Here is an 18,982-nt window from a genome sequence, read left to right as displayed (position 1 = left end):
GAGGAAAAAAAAAAAAGTATTCTTTCTGCATTTACTTATGTGACTGCTCTGCCTTTACAAGAATTTTCATACATGCATCTCTTCTCTAGAATGTTCATATTTGGCTAAAATATGCAAAGAACAGAAGAGAGTTCAACTTATCAGATAAGTTTGGCTTAGCAAAAGTACTGACAAATTAACGCCTTTAAAAAAGTGTTCACTAGGTTTATCAGGATCAGAGACTAGCATTTAAAGGGAATGAAAGAATATCTGTATGCGTACTGAGAAGTGTTTAAAATAACCAAAATATGTAACAGAATGATTTAAAATATTTTAAATAGTTTTTTTTTTTTAAACTAGGCAGAGCATAAATGGGGATCATTCCTGGACTGGGGCTAATCATAAGAAAAAAGAAACTGCAGGCTGTCCTTATATACCAGTCATTTGCTCTGCATCCTTTATAATACTAATTTCTAGCAGTAGGTGGGAATGGCAAGTTGAAAATTTCTGCCTCATTACAGCAAGAGATTCCTCTGCTAATGTCCCTCCTCCTCCCTTTTTTATTCCCCCTGCATGCAAACAGTTGCCTAGATCAGAGAGAGCTGTTCACAGGTGAAAGCTGCCTTTAACTTACCGTGCTGGTCCTGTTAAAGTAAATGAACTGCTTTGCCATGCTTCTGATGTGCTCTATTGAGATGAGGCTGGCTACCTCTAGCTGAAATGAATATAAATTGATTGAAAGAAATGTGATATCGTTATTCTTTTCAAATCCAGATGGATTTCACAATAAAGACCACCTTTCTCTTTAGGGTGAGCAAATGACCCTATTAGCTATGTGGGCAGCCTCGCATTGACTAACCTGCTTGTCTAACAAAGTTAAAGTGATTAAATTTTGACTGAGCTTGCTGGTTGCTGCATGTGAAGAACTTGTTGCCCAAAAGGATACTAATTTTTCTCCTAATTATAGCAACCAGTCTAAGTAAAGTTATCACTTCTCCCTAAAAATAGCCCTGTTTGCATCCTTAGACCATTGTGGAAACAGCGGTGCTGATATCCCATGAAGGGACACATGGATCTTATGCCTCTGCTCCCTGTGATCCTGCTCTGTGCTGGGAATGACCTCTGCCTTGGACGCTGAGAGCAGGTCCTTTTGCTAAGGATATGAGCACATCCTTCCTTCCCCGCAGCAGGGGCTGGGGTGGGGATGAACTTCAGTCTCCTCTAGCCTTAGTTGCTGGTGGTGTTGCTGGGTTCTGCTCTTTGTTTCCAGTAGAAAAAGGAGGGAAAAACAGAGGGCTTAGAGAATGACAAAAGCACCTCTCTCTGATAAACAGAAGACTAATCTTAGCAGAATAGGCTCAGAGAGAGCTTGATTTCTATAGCAACAAGTACTTTTCCTGCTGCGCAGTCCTGCAGCCCTGCCAAGCTGACAGTACCCCCTGACAGCGGTTCTTGCTTCACAGCAGGCTAAGGTAGCAGGTCTCAGGTTCAGGATGACTATATATATTCCTACCCCCCTGCCCCCAACTTGGGCTAAGTCCCCATCACCAAAAGGTATATTTTTAAAGTGGAAATGGTTACTTGCATGTAACACACTAGAGTGATACAACAGAGTTTTCATTTGCCGTGATTCAAGGACTACCCCATGCCTCCTAGCAGGGTTTTATTTTCATTAGTGACACTGAGGTGAAAGGTTTGTGTTCTCTGTTAGTGACCTTTATGTGACTACCCTTAGTAAAGGCAGAGGCATAGCTGTCCTTTGCAGCTCTGCTGTGCAGCACTGAGTGGAGGTTGTTCTTGGAAAACCTTTGCCTTCAGAGTGGCAAAGGGTTTGAAAATGCTGTTACACTCTGCGTCATTAAAGCAGCTGCGCTCACCTCAGTATTGGAGACAATGTGGTATCGGACCAGCTCCAGCAACTTCCATGAACCCTGCCAAAGCAGAAAAGAGGCCGTTTTAGCCCAAAATGAGTCACACAAACCCAACCCGGCCTGTTGAGAGGACATGGGGATGAGAACGGTGTCATCAGCTGGTGCACCAGAAACCTCTGGGTCAGTGGTGGTGCTCAGCTCATGGCATGCGCCCTGCCACTCCATGCCCTCACCCCTACATCACCTTTTATTTCAGCACGGGCCTTTCACAACTTGTGTGTGTGTTGGGAGAGGCAGGAGGCATGGGGGGACAGGGGACAGGAGACAGGATGCCAATATCCACCTCCTGGGACCCCACCAGCAGTGTCTCCCAGCCAACGGGGCCCTTGTGGCATCTGCTCCCCTTGACTCTTCCCACCGAGGGTGACACCTTCCAGGAGAGGGTTTGGGGCTTTGCCATGTGGCTGTCTGGGCTGTGCTGTCTGGGCAAGAGCAGGGGAGTGGGGGCTTGGTGTGGGGGATTGTCACTGCTTTATACGATGGGAGACCCCAAATCCTGTTCCTCTCTGGGTTTCGTCTTGATCTTTAATTGTTAGAGATGGCTTAAGCCTTGATCATAGGAGCTTAGCTTAGATGAACACTGGACAACGTATGTATGAATCTGCTATATATCTACTGTCTGAGAAAGATTTATGTTACAGAAAGACTATACCTCTGCAGAAAGCAGGTAATCCAGAGCCGCAGCTTTCATATTACTCAAAGCCTCATTACTTGGAACAAAGACTGTGTAAGGCCTGTTGTCCTGCTGTAAATCCATTCCCAGGCCAGTCTTCTGTTTTGGTTTAAAAATAAAAGTGAAATTACATATTAATATTGAAAAACATCTGAAAATAGCTTTATGGAATTTCTTTTCTGGATCCTTACCTCTATCAAAGATGTAAATTGGCTGTATCTTCCATTATCTTGAAGTACTGACATTATGGTTTCCTGAAATAAGATGAAAGTAAGGTTTATTTTAGTTGGGAACATGGAATAAATACCAATTCTTATAAGACACTTCTTGAATTACTGTATGAGTCTTAGTTATTACAGATTGAATACATTTGGGTTTCCTTGCTGTTTGGGTGGCTGGTGGTGTCTGGAAATGGCTGAGATGGTAGCACTCTTGTCCTGGTGCTATACTGGCTTATAGTTAGAGTTTGTCATTGTCCTGAAATACTGTGTAGTCACAGAACATACAAACAATGTGTGTATTGGGAAAGTGTTATTATCTCCTCATTCCCAATGAGAAAGGGCAGATAAATAAAATATTTGCAAAAACACCATATAAAGAAGTGAACTGTCAAGGAAGTACGCTAAGCAGGGCACCAAAAAACCCAAAGCATCCAAAATTATCAGTTTTTATAAATATTAGCCTTTTGGGGGGAGGGATTGCTGCTTTGAATACAAGTCTTGCCTGGTATCTGTCCAGATGTCCCTCCTTTTAGTATGTTGTTCTGGAATTCAGTGAGATGCACTGATTGTGACTGCCAGTTTCCCAAGGAACCACTCAAATGCAGTGAGTACAACCAAATCCTCCACGGACCAGCTTGGCAGAAGAGCAAATGTCTGTTTGCTGTGGAAACTGTGTCATTACCTTTCACTTTGAATGTCGCTTCTCTGAGTTGATGCACAGTGGCTCAGTAGAGTTTGTCTAGCTGCTGTCAGTCATCTTCCTTTGTGTTCAATTACTGTGAAACTATTTTAAAAGAAAGTCTGACATTGCATGTATATAGCTTACGGCTCACCTCTTTGCTGCTTTCAAATGTTGGCTCTACATTGTCCATGGCTTTGTCAATAATGTGCAAAATCCCATTGGAAGCAATAATATTTCCCTGCAAAAGTTTTCCTTTCCTCCTTCCTCCTTGGATTCTAATTCTTAATTCATTATCCTGAAAGAAGCCAGGTAATGGATAGTGAGCTCTTTATTATGGAATTACAACAGAGTGAGTATGCATGTTGAATAAAGTTTAACACCCCCTTCCGTTGCCAACACCTGGCCCATTTGAGTCTGGGGAGGCTAAAGGTTGCTTCCAATACTTATCAAGGAAATGGAAAAAATTCCTTTTACTTTGGATCAGGACCGTGTTATTTTGTTCCAGGACAGCAAAGTTCAGAAGAGAAACAGGGACAGGCCCTGTGGGGAGAACAGTGAACCTAAAAGGGCTCTGATGACTGCTAGTAATAAAAGTCTGCCAGGAAATGATTTAAAATGTGATTGTCCTGAAAGGGTCAACTCCCGTAATCTCAAGGGACTACAACCCGTTTCCTTATATTATATGTATATTTAAAACAATAAAATGTTTGCTGATTTTGCACTGTACTGAAGCCTGCAGGAAACTAACAGGCCTCAGACAGCAATGATATTTTCCTGTTACAAATGGAGTGCGTACTCGTTAAAGAAATAAAATACATCTCTTTTCTCGGATGCCACTGATCTACTGCAAAACATGAGAAGTACTTGATTTCAGCCTTCACATAGGCCCAAGTCATTAAGAGACATTTAATGGACCAAGAACAATAATTCTAGATTATAAAATCTAGTATCAGCTGTAGAGAACAAATTTTTTAAACTGTGGGATCAGACTGCCCTGACATTTACTGACATCAAATAAGCTGGGCTAGTGATGAACTTTACTCTGTATTTTTCATGATAAATTGCCATATGCATTTTAGTTATGCTGAAGACTTCTATTTGCTGCATCATTCAAAGGATGCTGATGCTCAGTGGGAGGTGGGATCTGCAGTGCAGTCGGTGCTTGCAGTACACACAGGTTTTCAGCATAAGCTCTGGGCTTTTCCCTCCCCGTGCCCCCTCTTATTTCTCCTAGGCTCTCTTAATGCCCCCCCCCCCCCCAGCTCTGTTGGTCATGCTTGCAGATTTAAGATGACTTAATATAGCAAACATTTTTAGAGCGGTCTCTGTTAGACCGCTATGCCACTCGGCGGTGATGCATCTCTAAAGGTAATTTTGGTTTTCACTGATTTTAGTGGGAACTTTGATGCCGGTGAGGTTTCAAGTTTCACTTGAACCCCTTGTAATGCATGGCCACACCTGTGGTTTTCCATAATCCAGCGGCTATCTGCAAACTGACGTCTCGCTGCAGAAAGACCTTTCATACTCCTTGCTGAGTGAACAGAGAGTAGTATTCTTGCTGAGGTAGGCTGGAAGGCCACTTACCTTTTCTCCCTTTGATATCTCTCCTGATTTGCCAGTCAAAGTATATATTACATTAGTATTATTCAAGCTACTGGTATTCAACTGACCAGCAATAACATGAAGTTTCACGAAGTACTGTGCTTTCTGTTTATTATTCAGAAGATCCTTTATCTAGAAGAGTAGAAGAATAGAGATTTATTTCAATGCAGGCTTCATCTAAAAATAATCTCATGGTGAATGCATTTTTTGCTCTAGCTGTTACATTCTGAAATGATACGTTTTCTTTTGAGGTGAGGTGATAGGGTCTGAACCAAATGGAGGCCTCTCCTGCTTTCAGTTCAGGTCAGATTACACCCTTATGTCCCTGCACGAGCAGTAAGTGGCTCCAGACTTGTCCTGACTTCAGGGGAGGGTACTGGATGCTGACCACTTGCAAATCAGGCCACTTGTTTGTTTGTGTGTTTGGTTTTTTTTAACTAAAAACATTAATTTTTTTTAATCACCCTTACATAAGGTGACCCGTAGACCACCTTGCTGAAAATTCAGATCTTAATTCACACCCTGTCTCAACCAAGTGAAAAAACCTTGAGCACAGCCATGTAAGACAATCCAAAACTTACTTGAAGCATGACTGCATTCTACCCTGACTCACCAAATTATTTTGTTTTCCTTTCAAGTAGGAAAAAGACAATTTCTGGCCCCTAGATTTAAATGTATCCAGAAGTGTACTAGAGCAAAAAGATCTTCTGAATCTGTTGCATCAAAGCACTTTTAACACAGATGAGATTTCTGAAGGAGCTAAATCCCCCCCCCCCCAATTTAAAACCCTCTCTGTTGTTTACTTACATTTATACCTTTGAGCCCCTTGTTTGTCGGTACGAGCACGGTAAATGGTCCCAGAGTACTCAGTGGCCATTCATAGACATTTTCTTATAAGGAGAGAGGGGGGGGGGAAAAAGTTTAAATGTGTATTGAAAAGCTCATTGGAGGAAGGGACTGTGTAATCTGTGCCAGGTATGCAAGGGCAGAATAAGAAAGAACACTATCTGTGATTATTAAATGTTAATTTAAGATTCTAAAATCCAGGTGGTTGAAAGATGAAAGGCAGATGGGATGTGAAATCCAGGTGCTGCTGCCTATTTGCCACAGAATGAGGCAAAACATTCAGAATGCTTCTGGCACCCCAGATTCTGTGGCATGCAGACCAGGATGATGGACATGAAACCAGCGTTTCTTTGGAGATGTGTCTTTACAGGAAGATGGCCTTCTGCTTTAAATCAAGTCAGTCTTCACTGGGTGAGGAACATGCTGCTGATAACCTGCTGGTAGTGCAAATATCGGCAAACACATAGCTGGTAATAAAAGCTGATGTACTGAAAGTTAATTAGGGTTCATTTGCTACCCAGGTGGTATTTCTGTTTCCAAGACAGCAGTATGAGACCACTGATTCTGCAGCTGAAGGCATTAAATATTTCTAATATTCAGGTCTTTCTGTAGAGGTTTAAAATTAGAACTGAAAAAATCTTTACAGTTGTTATAGGTATGTTGTACCAGAGAATATATCTCAAAATTAATACGCTGTCTTACAAAACAATGTGGACTACTCTGCTTAGCTTTTGAAAGACATTCATGTAGAGTGAATGTATTGTAAGATAACCTGTGTGGCGTGTCTTTGTAGCTTCTGACTAGTAAATCAAATGGCACATTTATGTCCAAAACTTAACCAAAGAAGATAAAATCTGGATTGTTGTTAACAAACGGTGGCGCTCAGCATGCCAGGCACTTTTCAGACACATAAGGAGAAATGCACAGAGAAACTGCAACTGAGCTCTCAGTGCTGAGGTAATGGATTTTGGTCTTCAGTGCTGAATATGAAGGTCACTGCCAGGTTTTGTCCTTGGCCAGCTATGGGGGATTCTTATTGTGTTCTGATCAGGAATTCAGGATCTTTATTTTAATTGCTGGGCTCAGTGCGAAGGACCGAGCAAATCATATTAAACAGGAGGAAATCTTTCGTGTTTACAAATTTAACTCAAAGATCCAGCTCGATTCTAGCAGTGTTTGTTCATAGCTCAAATTTATGGCCATGCAACAGAAGATGATGAAGATTGTTATGCTGTTCTCTTCACAAGGTGACAGCAATAACTGTGAAAGGCTGGAAGCTGTGAGCCCTGACAGGGGCTCCATCTCATCTCTGCAGACAGTTTGGAAATGTGGAGACCCCCCCAGCTATGGCTGAGGTGCTCTGGTGGGGGGTCCTGAGGGTGATGGAGACCATGGATGGGATCAGTCTCTTCCTCTTGCCTCTCTCCTCTTTCCTGGTGAAAGCAATGCCACTGCTGATGGCTGGGGACCGGGGAAGAGACACCCAGCTGGGAATCCTGATGTTTTTGGTGGACTTCTGTGTGTCGTTCTAGATCAAATCTCAATTATCTAAATTAATGGGGCAGGGAGGGGAAGAAGTGGGATGATCTCACTGATTCTACTACGGGGCAAAACCCACTGGTGATACCAAATGATGTCTGAGGGGTTGTGGGAACGTGTTTAGCACTTCTGCGTGGAAACTCTTGCAGATTGCACAGCATGCTGAGCAAAGGCAGCTTTACGTGGTCAGAGGGAGTCTGTGGTGAGTAGCGTATGTGCTGTGTTGTGCTGCAAGCAGCACCTTCCTGCAGCGGGCAGCACTGGGGGAAGGCAGGGCAAGATCAACCCACCCAGCAGGAGCTGACTCTGCTTGCGTCTGGTCACTTACCCATGAGTGATAAGGCGGATGTCAGCTTGCCTTGCCACCGTCCTCCCACGTCTGCGTTCAGGTCTCGGAGGCGCTCCATGACGTTTCCGTAACACACAAACCCATTCCCCACGGAGCCCCCCTGGCACGTACACCTGTGAAGGGATCGTCATTTTAACTGTGTGCTGATGCCCTGTGGTGTCATCGAGGCTCTCGCTAAACCTGCGCCAGGTGTTACCTACTGCTTCTCTGAAGGCATTTTCAGGAAGCACTAGCGCATTTTTAATCTTTGCTTCTGCGTGCTGTGAAGTATGTCAGTGTGTAGGGCAGCCTGGTGGCTGCTTGTCTGACATGATGTCCTTCTGTCAGCCGGGCCAGGAGGCAGTGGCGTCTGTCTTGCAGGACCTCTTTGAATGGGGGCTACATGATGCCCCTGGCTGCAGTGCAGCCTCTGGTCCCCAAACGTTGTGGTTGCTGGAGCCCAGAAAGCCACTGAACCTGCCTGCCTGTGGACAAGGAGAGGCTACAGCGTAAACGCGCGGGGTGCCACCCTTGTGGCGGGGAGGCGATTGTGCAAAGCCTCCACTCACTATGTGAGACTCGGCAGGATTAATGGTAGTTATGTATGAAGGGAGTGATGGCAGCTCATCAATCCTTGCGATAGCTGTATGGAACTGGTAGAAAAAGGCAGGCAGGGGTGTCAGTCCTTTCAACATGTTACCCTGCCCTTTAAGTAACGCAGCCATTTGGGGCAATGATACTTGTACTTTATCTTTTTTTCTGAAGCTACTGAAGCACGAAATCTCATGCTTTTTCGGGTGTATGCTTTATGCTGCTGCTGTCTCTGTACTGGAAATAGCATCTCATCTGTAACACCCTGGCTGTCCCCTGGGGACTCCAGCCTGTGAGAGGTGTCAGTGACGTATGGTTGACCCAGTCCTACGTATGTCCAAAGCACACTCAGGTCATGGTGCCCGTGAGAGGGACAGGCAATGCCTTGAGATGGGCTCAGTGTCCTCACTGCCTTGGGATGGGCTGCATTTGAAGTAGCGTGTTGCAGTCAAGGCAAAGTCTAAAGGAAATTTATGGAAGAGCCACCAGTCTGACATTTTGAGTCTGACACTTTCTGTCCTATGAGGGGAGGAACACGCCTCATGAAAATGGAATGTTATGGCTATGAAAGACCTCAGCATCACAAGAGAGGTGGGGAAGAAATTGTTGGTTGTCAACGTGATTGACACATGCTTGCTATTAGGTGCTGATGGGTACAAATGGTTGTGCGATTCAAAGAGCAACGAGGACTTGTGTGTGCCTTGACCTTGTGTCAGCCTGACTGTTCACTGGGAGAGGTGCTTAGTATTTTCCAAAACAGCTGGACTCTTCAAACCTGCCTCAATGTGGGTGGCCATCGATGCCTGCTAAGCCAATCTCAGCTCTTTCTGTTGCAATCTTCAGAAAATCAGCTCCTGCTTGGCTGTGCTTGGGAGACTGGCTGGTGGTGTCAGCTCAGTGATTTACTCATCTTCAGTGCTAAAATTAAAGCAGGTGCTTGTCCACATGTAGTGCGCACAGAAAGAAACTCTAACTATATTTAGGAGGCTAAACAACTATATGGTATGTGTTGCCAAACATTGGCTTTTAATAGTGCCTTTCCTAATTAAGTCTCCAGCATGTTCAGTATATGTATAAGCCCTATCCATAATGATTCATCTCTCTGGATATTTTTTCTAAAGGCATCATTAGAGAAGGAACATTACTCCATACAAGCAAAAGATATTCTTTATATAACTAATGACCGAATTGTTTGCATGTGCTGGTTGTTACAAACACAAATCTGCAACTCACACCTCACAGTAGTATCATCCTGATGCCAAATCATCTCCTGTTTCCCACATGTGGTTTCTACTGTAGCTGTTTCTCTGGTGATGGCGATACTGAAAATCCCCACAGTCCCTGCAGTCTGGGGGGCTGCATATAGACTCAGAGGGGAGCTGGGATTTTGGCTAAGAGGCTCAAGCTTTGACTCCTTCTGGTTCTGGGTAAAAATAGCAGTCTAAAAGCATCTGAAATTTTTAGGATGCAATTCTGATGGTGAGCCCTCTTGTTTTTAAGGCAAAGCATATGACTGTGGAGCCCAGATGAAGGATTTAGGGCTGGGAGAGAGGAGCAGCTCCTCCTTGGGAGCTGACTCCTTTTTTCTGATGGGGTAAATATTGCTGTATTGATGTACATAGCCCCCTTCACTTCCGCGCAGAGAAGAAAAAAACTGAGGCTTCAAAGGAGCCGAGGAATAGTTTAGTAGAAAAAAGAAACTACCCTTGAAATATTGCACAAATCAGATCAAGGTTTCAAAATAAACCTCTCCTCTCTTTTTCAGCAAATGGTCATAAAGAAGCAGGTGGTTAAACATAGTAATTTTTTTGGCGATCATTTCCAGGGGCACAGTGAACTGCAGAAATACTTATGTAGTTTGAAATTTATTTTCTGAGGACAATATTGCTTGTAACTGAGCACGCGTCCAGTAACACGGTTTGGATTTGACTGCCAAAGGAAAGCATTTAGCAATTACAGATTAGCACCTATTGCATGGGATTGAACCCTTCAACCTGTCTGTCCCCTCAGCCCTTCTGATGGAGTAATTTACTCTGTGTGGCCAGGTTCGGGAAGGACCAGCTGGGTGACTGACTAGATTAGTTTTGTCTTAGCTTTGTCTGGATGATCCGGTTTGCAACTCATACTGCATATGGCTTTATAGGTTTTGCTCTGAATGCGCTGCGTACTGTACGGGCTGCGTGCCTCCAAAGAGGAACAGCTTTACAACAAACCCTGCTGGACTATTTAAACTTAGTTCTTTGATGTTTTCATGATATGCTGCATGGACAGTATAGGCAGGACTGAAAAAGACAGGAACTGTCACTACTTCAGCTTACTCAGGAGAGGGAAGAGAATTGTATCTCTCTAGAAAAGGGGAGCTCAGCTTTCTGTCTCCATTTTACCTGAAACTTGTATAATAGAGTTTTGGTTTATGAAGCTACTAATTTCTACATTGAAGACATAGAGTAAAAATAAGAGTGAGATTAAAAAAGCAAATAATTGAGTTTAGCTGAGGGAAAGCTAGTTCTGCTTAGAAACCAGAGAGGTTATGGTCTAATGTGCAGTGTAATTCTGCAACAGTTGAAGCTTTGTAGCTTCTGGGCAAGGCTGAACATAATTACTGTGCTGAAGCAATGCCATAGAAAGTGTCCGCAATCACTCGGGAAAGATCTATATGGGAACAGAAGACAAAGACAATCTTGATTTTCTGGGAGGTTGTTATGTTCACAAACTAAATGTTTGTCTTTTCTACATCTTTGTCTGTATAAGAGATTTATTCCTGTACAAATTGTTTGATTCTGGAGAAAGTAGAGGTGACTCTATATGAGGGAAGCTAAAAGCACAACTGTGTTTTTAATAAAAACAAAACCAAAAACAAAAGAAAGGAAGCAACACAGGTTTGTGGCCTCTGTTACAGCTTTGTGTTTTAGAAGAAGTAAAAAACCCCACCAAAACAAGCCCTCCCAAATACCTTTAAAATCTGGGATGCAGCCAAAATACAGTGTCTGTCACTTACCAGAAACAATTTACTGTGCCCACATTTACCAATCAGTATTTTTCTTTGCAAAGTTCCTCTTTCATAAATGGATTTTCCTTAGTTGGAAACTATTTAGTATAGTTTCATTTTTTTGCCAAATAGATAGTTTTAGTTTGATTTGAATCCCACTCCTTTCTTCTGTATTTGTTTTTGCCATTAAAGGTCACTGAATGAACGAGGTGCAAAGCATTTGGAGTGCTTGTTTCCCTCCCAGTCATAATTTTTTAATTTTCCCATTCTAAAATTCTCAAAACTTCCTCAGCTGTTGAAAATTGAGTTGCAACAGTGAAACAGTGATGAATTAGGAAAGAAACGTTCTGATTTATGTGATGTGGAATTTTATTTTAATTTTCAACTCACGTTATGCAGTATAGTAGTATACTATACTAAGTATAGTATAAGTATATACCAAGTGCAGTTTGAGTAGTATAGTACACTCTAGAAATGAACTAGGGGATATTCTAGATAAACTTGTTTGAAATGCACAATAGCTTACACAAAAGTGATGTTGATATTACACTGTAAGAGAAAGCTGCATGATGAAGCAAGAACTGGCAGTAAGAATACTCTCCCAAGTGAACACATTCTGTCTATATAGATCTATATGATAAATAATTTGTTCCCAACTTACAACTAATGGCCTATCTTGTCTTTCACATTCAAACCCTCAGCTCCTGAAAGCTAACATTTAAGGGACACCTCTTTAAACCTAGTACTAGCCATCACTGGGCTATAGAAACACGTAATCCAAATTGTTTGGTTTAAGATAGCTTTGTTTAGTGTTAAAACTGACTTTCCTCCTAACGTCTGTGTAGCAAATTTCTATACAGGAAAACAAACTCTGCCAGAGGTTTTGCAGTTTCCCACGTGCTTGTCTCGAGGCTTTGAGGAATCTGCCGAGGTTGGTGTTGCTTTCACAGCATGGGGATCAGATTCCCTAGTATTAGTGTACTAAAAAGAGCCAGGGCTCCAGCGCTGTCCCATGATAATTAATGCCGATTAATTTTTAGCATGCTGCCTGGCATGTTTCTGGCCCACACCAAGTAGCATTTTCCCAGGCAGTGCCCAGGCACAGCTGAAGGGATAACGTGTGCCAGGGACCTCTGCCAAGAGGCAGTTACTCTGTTTTGGAAGAAGAAGAGACTTTAGCTGTGAGCCAGACCATGCTGCTTGCCCTGAGGAACAGAAAAGAGGTCTTGGTCCTTTTTATTTACTAGTGTAGAAATGACCTCTGAGTGCTATAAAAATAAAACTTAGTAGGTATTAGCAATTGGACTGATGAAATCAAACACTATGCTAATTGGTTGACCCTAACCCCATTAAATCTTGTAATTTGTCTTTGATAAAGAAACCATTAATGATAACTTCAGGAGGTGTTCATCCATTGGATTTGTTTTAGCAGCCTGTTTACTAGGGGGAGGAGGGAGAAACTGGGTGAAAGCTTTAATAAGCAAAAAGACTCACGTAATCTGTCCTGGTGCAACCATTGAGCATTTAGCTTTTTTATGGCAGGTGTTGTTTGTTGCACAGATGTCCGTCATGCTGCATCCTTTCCCAGGTACAAAGTTTGTGTAATGCTCCTTGCATTCACAGTGGGACTAAATCAGAAGGATGGGAGAGGGGAGAGAAAAATTAGACATGCACAAATTGTGGATTTCAGCATACTTTCTGGAACTAGGGTCTAAAGACAGTGAACTTCCAAAGCCTTAGTTAATCACCAGGTGAGTTCAGATGCAAGTGTAAAGCTTATCCATATTTATACAACTCCCTTCTAGGTTTTATCCACTCCAGAAAACTACTGACTCTCAGATAAATTTCCTTCAGATAAAGCCCTTTAAATTCACTTCTGTGACCAGAGAACATTTAAAATCGGTGTCGGTAGGTCAGATTTTTTACCTCTGTTCCCACAGCCCTCTGCCTCCCAAAATGAGTGCCAATGCATATTATTAACGAGCGAGGAGTATCAGCACTTGTATGAACGTGAACTGCAGGATGACCCTGGATGACTGACTCCCTTTTTGGCTTTTCAGAGTGTCCAGGCAAAACAGGCATGGTCTTCTGAAGTCTCGCTTTCTTGGTGGCAGGAGTTTTACACACGGAAATCTGAGCCAGTTCCCGACAGCGTGAATAATATGCAGCCTTTATATGGTGCCTTTCATTGGTAGTCCTCAAAGACCCGGATTACTTCTTTCCTAAATACATTCACTGTAGGCATTTATCTGCAGCACCCGTGTAAAGAGCCTACTGGTCCTACAAGCTCCCTGTGGTCAGAGAGAGAAAATTTAACTGGGAGAAGCTTCATTTCAGTGCCTTCATTTTGGGGAGGCAAATCTGAGCCAAAATATTCTAGGAAAAAGAACACTATTGCCATTCCCATTTTCAGAGGGGAAAGCACCACATAGATGCATAGAGAGGGAGGTAAAGAGACTCACTCCTGGTCACCGGCAGGGCTTATGCCAAAGCTAGGAGTAGAGTTTGGCCTCCCTGAGGCCTGTTCCTGTACCCTCATAGCTTTTTTTCGGAAAGCATTATACCTTCCTAGGCAGTTGACATAGGAAATGTCTGGGGCACCCGTTCAACACTAACCTTTCCTGGACCATCATATATGCAAATGGTAGACTGTGCAGGGCAATTCCCGTATATTGCTTGACAAGGGTCTATGGGTAAGCAGACTTGACCGTCCCCTCTGTAACCTTCTTGACAGGTACATTTGTGCCGATTTGGTCCAAGGTAAATGCAGTCAGCATTAGGATCGCAGACCTTTTTGGAGCATGGGTTGATAGCTTGTGAAAAAAGAAGTGAAGTAGATGAATTATTGCCCACAGTTCTGAAATTGAAGACGAGGATTTGCCAGAGCACCTCCATGCCAAACAAAGCCCGAGTAGACTAAACTTCTCATAACAGCCAAGTCTGAAGTATCGTGGCGGCATGAAGGCAGAAGGGAGGAATGTGTTTATACTAAGGTAGCAACCAACTGTTTGCTTTTTGAACAGAAATGATCTCGTAACTTGGCAAATTGAGTTATAAACAGATTAAAACATGTAATGTGCTCATTAAAATATCACAACTATTTCCCTGTTCTCTGGTGGATTTTAACCAGAGAAGGTCAGGTAGGTGATACGAGGTCTGTACAAGCTTTAAGCGCGTGTTAGATCAGCTGGAAAATATTTCTCAATACAATAGGCCTTCGCTGTTTTCTTTCCGGTAATTAAACAATATAATGTCATCCGTTCAGCTATATGGAAAACTGGCCAGCAAGTGCTTTAGTTGAGTCTTCCGCACTGCTGTAGTTTCAGGACTGGACTGGAAGCTCACTAGTTATTTCCATGAGCCCTTTTTTTCAAGGCAATGGCATTGTTTATCCTTGTTCATAGTCCAGCAGTGCTTGGAGAACACCTTCTCACACCTTTGTGTCCAGTTTAGGATATGGTCAAGCACACGTTGTAGCTGGAAGGTTGCAGGCCCTGGACTCACCTAAAAGGTGGTGCTGCTCACTGTGTTCCCCTCTCCTCCTCCCTTTCTTCCCCCTCAGCTGGGACTGAGAGAGTTGGCAATGCTCAGCTTCACTCTTTCAAGCCTTCTCTTCTGTTCTGGTGTGAAATCACACATGTACACACATATTCACATGCTCAAATCGACCATAAGCAACGCCACCTCCAAGCAGAGTCTGGGGCAGCTGCTGCTATCCTCACTTACGTACTTAGCTGTGCTGGAGCTGCTTGTCCTCTGCTTCCCAGCCAGTCAAATGTAAAAGACACTGGCTTAAGCCACAGGTGACCCCAGTATCTAAAGGCACTGGGACAGAGGAGCAACATCCACACAGACTGCATCAATACAACACCCAAGAGAGGTAGGGATACTAGCATCCTTCTTCTCTGCTGGTTGCTGCAATTTCTTTGTCTCTCACTTGTCTATGCTGCCTACTAGAAGAATGTCACACTCCCTGAGGAGTGACTTTCTGATGTCTTGCTCTTGGATGGTGTTCGAGCCTATTCAGAGAGGATGACACCATAGTTAGGACCAGGAGGACTGAATGTAAATATTGCCAGACAGGATAAGAAGTATTGTATTTGTGGCCTGATCCAAGCCAACATTTACTAAATAGTGCTTCCAGCATCAGATACAACCATTTTCTTCATTGCAGTCGGTCTAGAAGGAAGAGCTGGTGCTGTAACACATCATGTAAGTAGAGGAAAGAAAATCTGGACTCTTGTAATATAGTTAATTTGAGTATTCAATGGCAAGTTGAGGAGTCTATAAAGACAACTTTAAGGTAGACTTTTACCTCTAGCTGAGATACTATTAGCTTTGTTTCATGAAAAATAGGAAAGCTAAAATGAGCTTTACTTGTCTGTAGAGTTTATGCTTAGTGATGAAGTTGAGCTGCCGCATGATGGATATTCAATAAATATAAGCTCTTGGTTGCTGTTGTTGATTTTTATGGAAGCAAACTATGAGGTTGAACTTCAGCAAGTAGAGGGATGTGACAGGAATGGATTTGTAAGCACTGAAGACCCAGCATCCACGCTATGTATTTCAAGGGGGTTTACTAGCTTTAGTCTGGTTGCATGGACTGAAACTTGTTAGCAGTTGGACTGATGTGCTTCTGAAGCACATTTTAGGGTTTAGTTTTATCCTGAAGGAATCTAGTTTGTGCACGTGAGACTGCTTTGGGATATGAACCCAAGAAGAATTAGATGGTGAGATTCGGTTCAAAAGCGCACTCAATATCTGAACTCTAATACCAATGATGTTGTGTACAAAGAACTCTGTGGACATGAAAATTACTCACGTTGACATTGTGTACCATCCCCATAGTAGTTGGGCAGACATGTGCATTGCAGTTGTCTTCCATCCTCGCCTGAGGCAGTGCATCTGGAGTTTGCAGGGCACCGCAAGGCCTCGCATTCAGCTATCGCTGAGGGACAGAGTTCGACAGGTTAAGCTGTGTCTGCACACTGTTCCAGGAGGCATTGCATTCTGCAGTATGCTAGTTCAAAGTACGCTTGATCTAGGGACTATCAGTCCTTTTCTGGTGATTGAAGTGGTGATGATGGTTATGGGAGCTCACACACAGGGTTTGAGGTTCGGTGTATATTTGATTGCTCTAGAGTGACTAACCTCAGGCTACTTTTACATTCATCCTCACCAGTTCTAACTGTATCAGAGCTGTTGAATATGTCTCACATAGAAAACAATCTACTTACGCTGATCACAGCTGAGCCCTTTGTATCCAGACAAGCAAGTGCATCTTCCATCCCCTGCAATTCCACTGTTGCATACTCCATGAACGCAGTTGCAAACTGTATGGAGAGATGGACTGGCTTTACTGAATAATAATGGTGTTCGGAAAGACATAGAGTAGCAAATAGTGTCCTGGCCAACAACTGGTTAAATATTACAAAGTGTGATTTTTCAAACCCAAGCTTTGACCTCAGTTCCTGAATTTATCAGCTTCCATTAATGAGAAGATCAATACTCACAGTTGCATACATCAGTAAATAACATACTGATTTTTGCAGGCTGATAATAGCCTGAGGGCTTGAAAATCTTCAGGACACACACTATAAACACCAAACTGACTAGTTGCTAATACCATAAAACTTGTAAAATTTGACATACAGTCTTGAGCCAAATTTGAATATAATGTGTTACATAGACCATTTTTATAACTCTTAACAAACTGCTTATTTTTGCTTCAATTCTGTTTGCCTCTCAAACACCTCCAGAAGAGATGAGTTTTTGAGTTTTTTTCCCCCTAAACAGAATTTATTTAGTTAAAAGGATAATTAGTCACTGTGTACGTCTCAGGTCTTTTTCTGGTCCTATTCCTATATTCTGTCATTTCTGGTTATAAACCTTGTGACAATATGCGCACAAGACTCTGTATTCAGAGTCCAGGCAACTATAAGACCCCTTTATAAGTGGTTTTTGAAGCCTTATGTATACTTTAAAAGCTTTATAGTTATAATTGTTTCAGTTATGGTAATGATGCTTTTTAAAAAGGCCCTGTACAGTTACACTTGGAAAAGCCTCTAAGATGTACAGAGTTGTATTGGTGACTTCATGTTTAAGCTGCAGTGATGTAGCGTATCCTCTTCCCTTTACAAACATATCCTGTGTTCATGCAAATCACCTACACTGATTACTTAGTAGTATTCTACCTATGTTAGTAGTCCTAACATAAAAATCAGGAATGTCTAAGGTATTGCTGAAAAGCAATTAGTCACAAATGCACAGTATTTATAGGTGCTTAGAAAACTTGGAGGAGCTCAAATATCTGAAAGCTGAAGTGTAAAATGTTGCTTAAATTAACATGCAGTTGAATTGTCCAGTAGCTTTTTGGAATATAATTACATTTATGATATTGAATTCATTCAAGTGCCCTATTTTCATGAAAACGTTGGCTCAGTTACATTTCTGTGTATCAACACTGGCATCCAGTGGACAGCTGGTGGAAAAAGGGCCTTTGAGTCAGCAGTGGTGTAGGATTAGTGTAGAAAGGCCAACACAGATCATTTAAAGTGAGGCCGCTCGTGACCCTTTTCAGAAGTAACTTTATGTAGATCTTGAGGGAACAAAAAGAGTTTTACTTAGAGATAAACAACTATTACCACTTAAGAAGGAGACGTTTCTTAATGTTTTTTTTCAGGCAGTTTTCTGATGTGTTGGTTTAATGCTCAGCAGGGGTCAGGAAGGTAAATAAAATACTAGAAATCATTAAGAAACAGGCAAAGCTGGAAAATATTATACCAATATATACACTTGTGATACATATACATTTTAAATAGCGCACATAGCTCTGACCCCTCCCTCAATGTCCCGCTTCTCCTAATAGAAGTGTGGCCAACTAATGAAATCATCTACCAGTCAAAAACCAAAACTGAACAAAACCCATCCTTTTTCATGCTTTTGACTGAATTATGAGCTCCCTGGCACAGAATACTGTGGAGAGCAAAAGTAAATTGTACTCAGAGACAAGGTAGATAATTTATGGAGGATGGATCCAGGAGGAGCCTTTAAACACTACAATTTGAATGCAATCTCTGGCGGCTTCTACTCTTTCCCTAGATATCAACTATTGGCCTCCAATATGGGATACCAGGTTCGAAGGACTTTTGGTCTGAGTCAAAATGGCCTTTTTTGAGTCAGATATACTGATTTAAATACCACATGAGTATTTCAATCCTTAATACAGATGGTCCAGTTTGTAGATGTATTTAAAAACCATACCAAAACACTGTAAGCCACTATAAGTTATGCATTTGATATGTTCCCACCCAATATTTTAAGTACCATAACAATCTCCTGTATTTAGATGAAATAAATGCAAATCCATAATTTAGGGTGAAAAGTGGATAACATGATAACTGGCTAACAGGGAGGCATACCTGCAGGAACACACAGATTATTCTAACCCCTAATTTATTTGACTGTTGGCTATAACAAAGATATTAAAGACAAGATTAAGGTATTTTTGTAGCGCTACACTGAGAGTGTTGTCTGTACAGTCCTGAGTTGAATCCAGCCCCCACTGTGAATAAGGAATTAAGTAGCTGCCTATTTTCTTT

The 18,982-nt window shown here is 42.3% G+C and overlaps 1 protein-coding gene across 1 annotated transcript in view; it reads right to left on the bottom strand.

Annotated features, from left to right (window-relative positions):
- Window positions 1-18,982, bottom strand: part of STAB2 (stabilin 2) — an 88,403-nt gene that overhangs the window by 58,688 nt on the left and 10,733 nt on the right. Inside the window, exons 6-17 of the mRNA XM_050915294.1 lie at window positions 16,619-16,714; window positions 16,204-16,329; window positions 13,998-14,194; window positions 12,876-13,009; window positions 7,802-7,935; window positions 5,896-5,978; window positions 5,071-5,220; window positions 3,638-3,781; window positions 2,775-2,837; window positions 2,563-2,682; window positions 1,857-1,910; window positions 614-694 (exon numbers count right to left, since the gene is read on the bottom strand). Coding sequence (XP_050771251.1) covers window positions 614-694; window positions 1,857-1,910; window positions 2,563-2,682; window positions 2,775-2,837; window positions 3,638-3,781; window positions 5,071-5,220; window positions 5,896-5,978; window positions 7,802-7,935; window positions 12,876-13,009; window positions 13,998-14,194; window positions 16,204-16,329; window positions 16,619-16,714 — 1,382 coding nt within the window. The remainder of the gene's footprint in view (window positions 1-613; window positions 695-1,856; window positions 1,911-2,562; window positions 2,683-2,774; window positions 2,838-3,637; window positions 3,782-5,070; window positions 5,221-5,895; window positions 5,979-7,801; window positions 7,936-12,875; window positions 13,010-13,997; window positions 14,195-16,203; window positions 16,330-16,618; window positions 16,715-18,982) is intronic.

Source organism: Gymnogyps californianus, chromosome 1 (genome assembly GCF_018139145.2).
Source record: "Gymnogyps californianus isolate 813 chromosome 1, ASM1813914v2, whole genome shotgun sequence".
Taxonomy (NCBI): Eukaryota; Metazoa; Chordata; class Aves; order Accipitriformes; family Cathartidae; genus Gymnogyps; species Gymnogyps californianus.
Note: the sequence above shows the minus strand (reverse complement) of the source record. Positions and strands in the feature narration are given on the sequence as shown.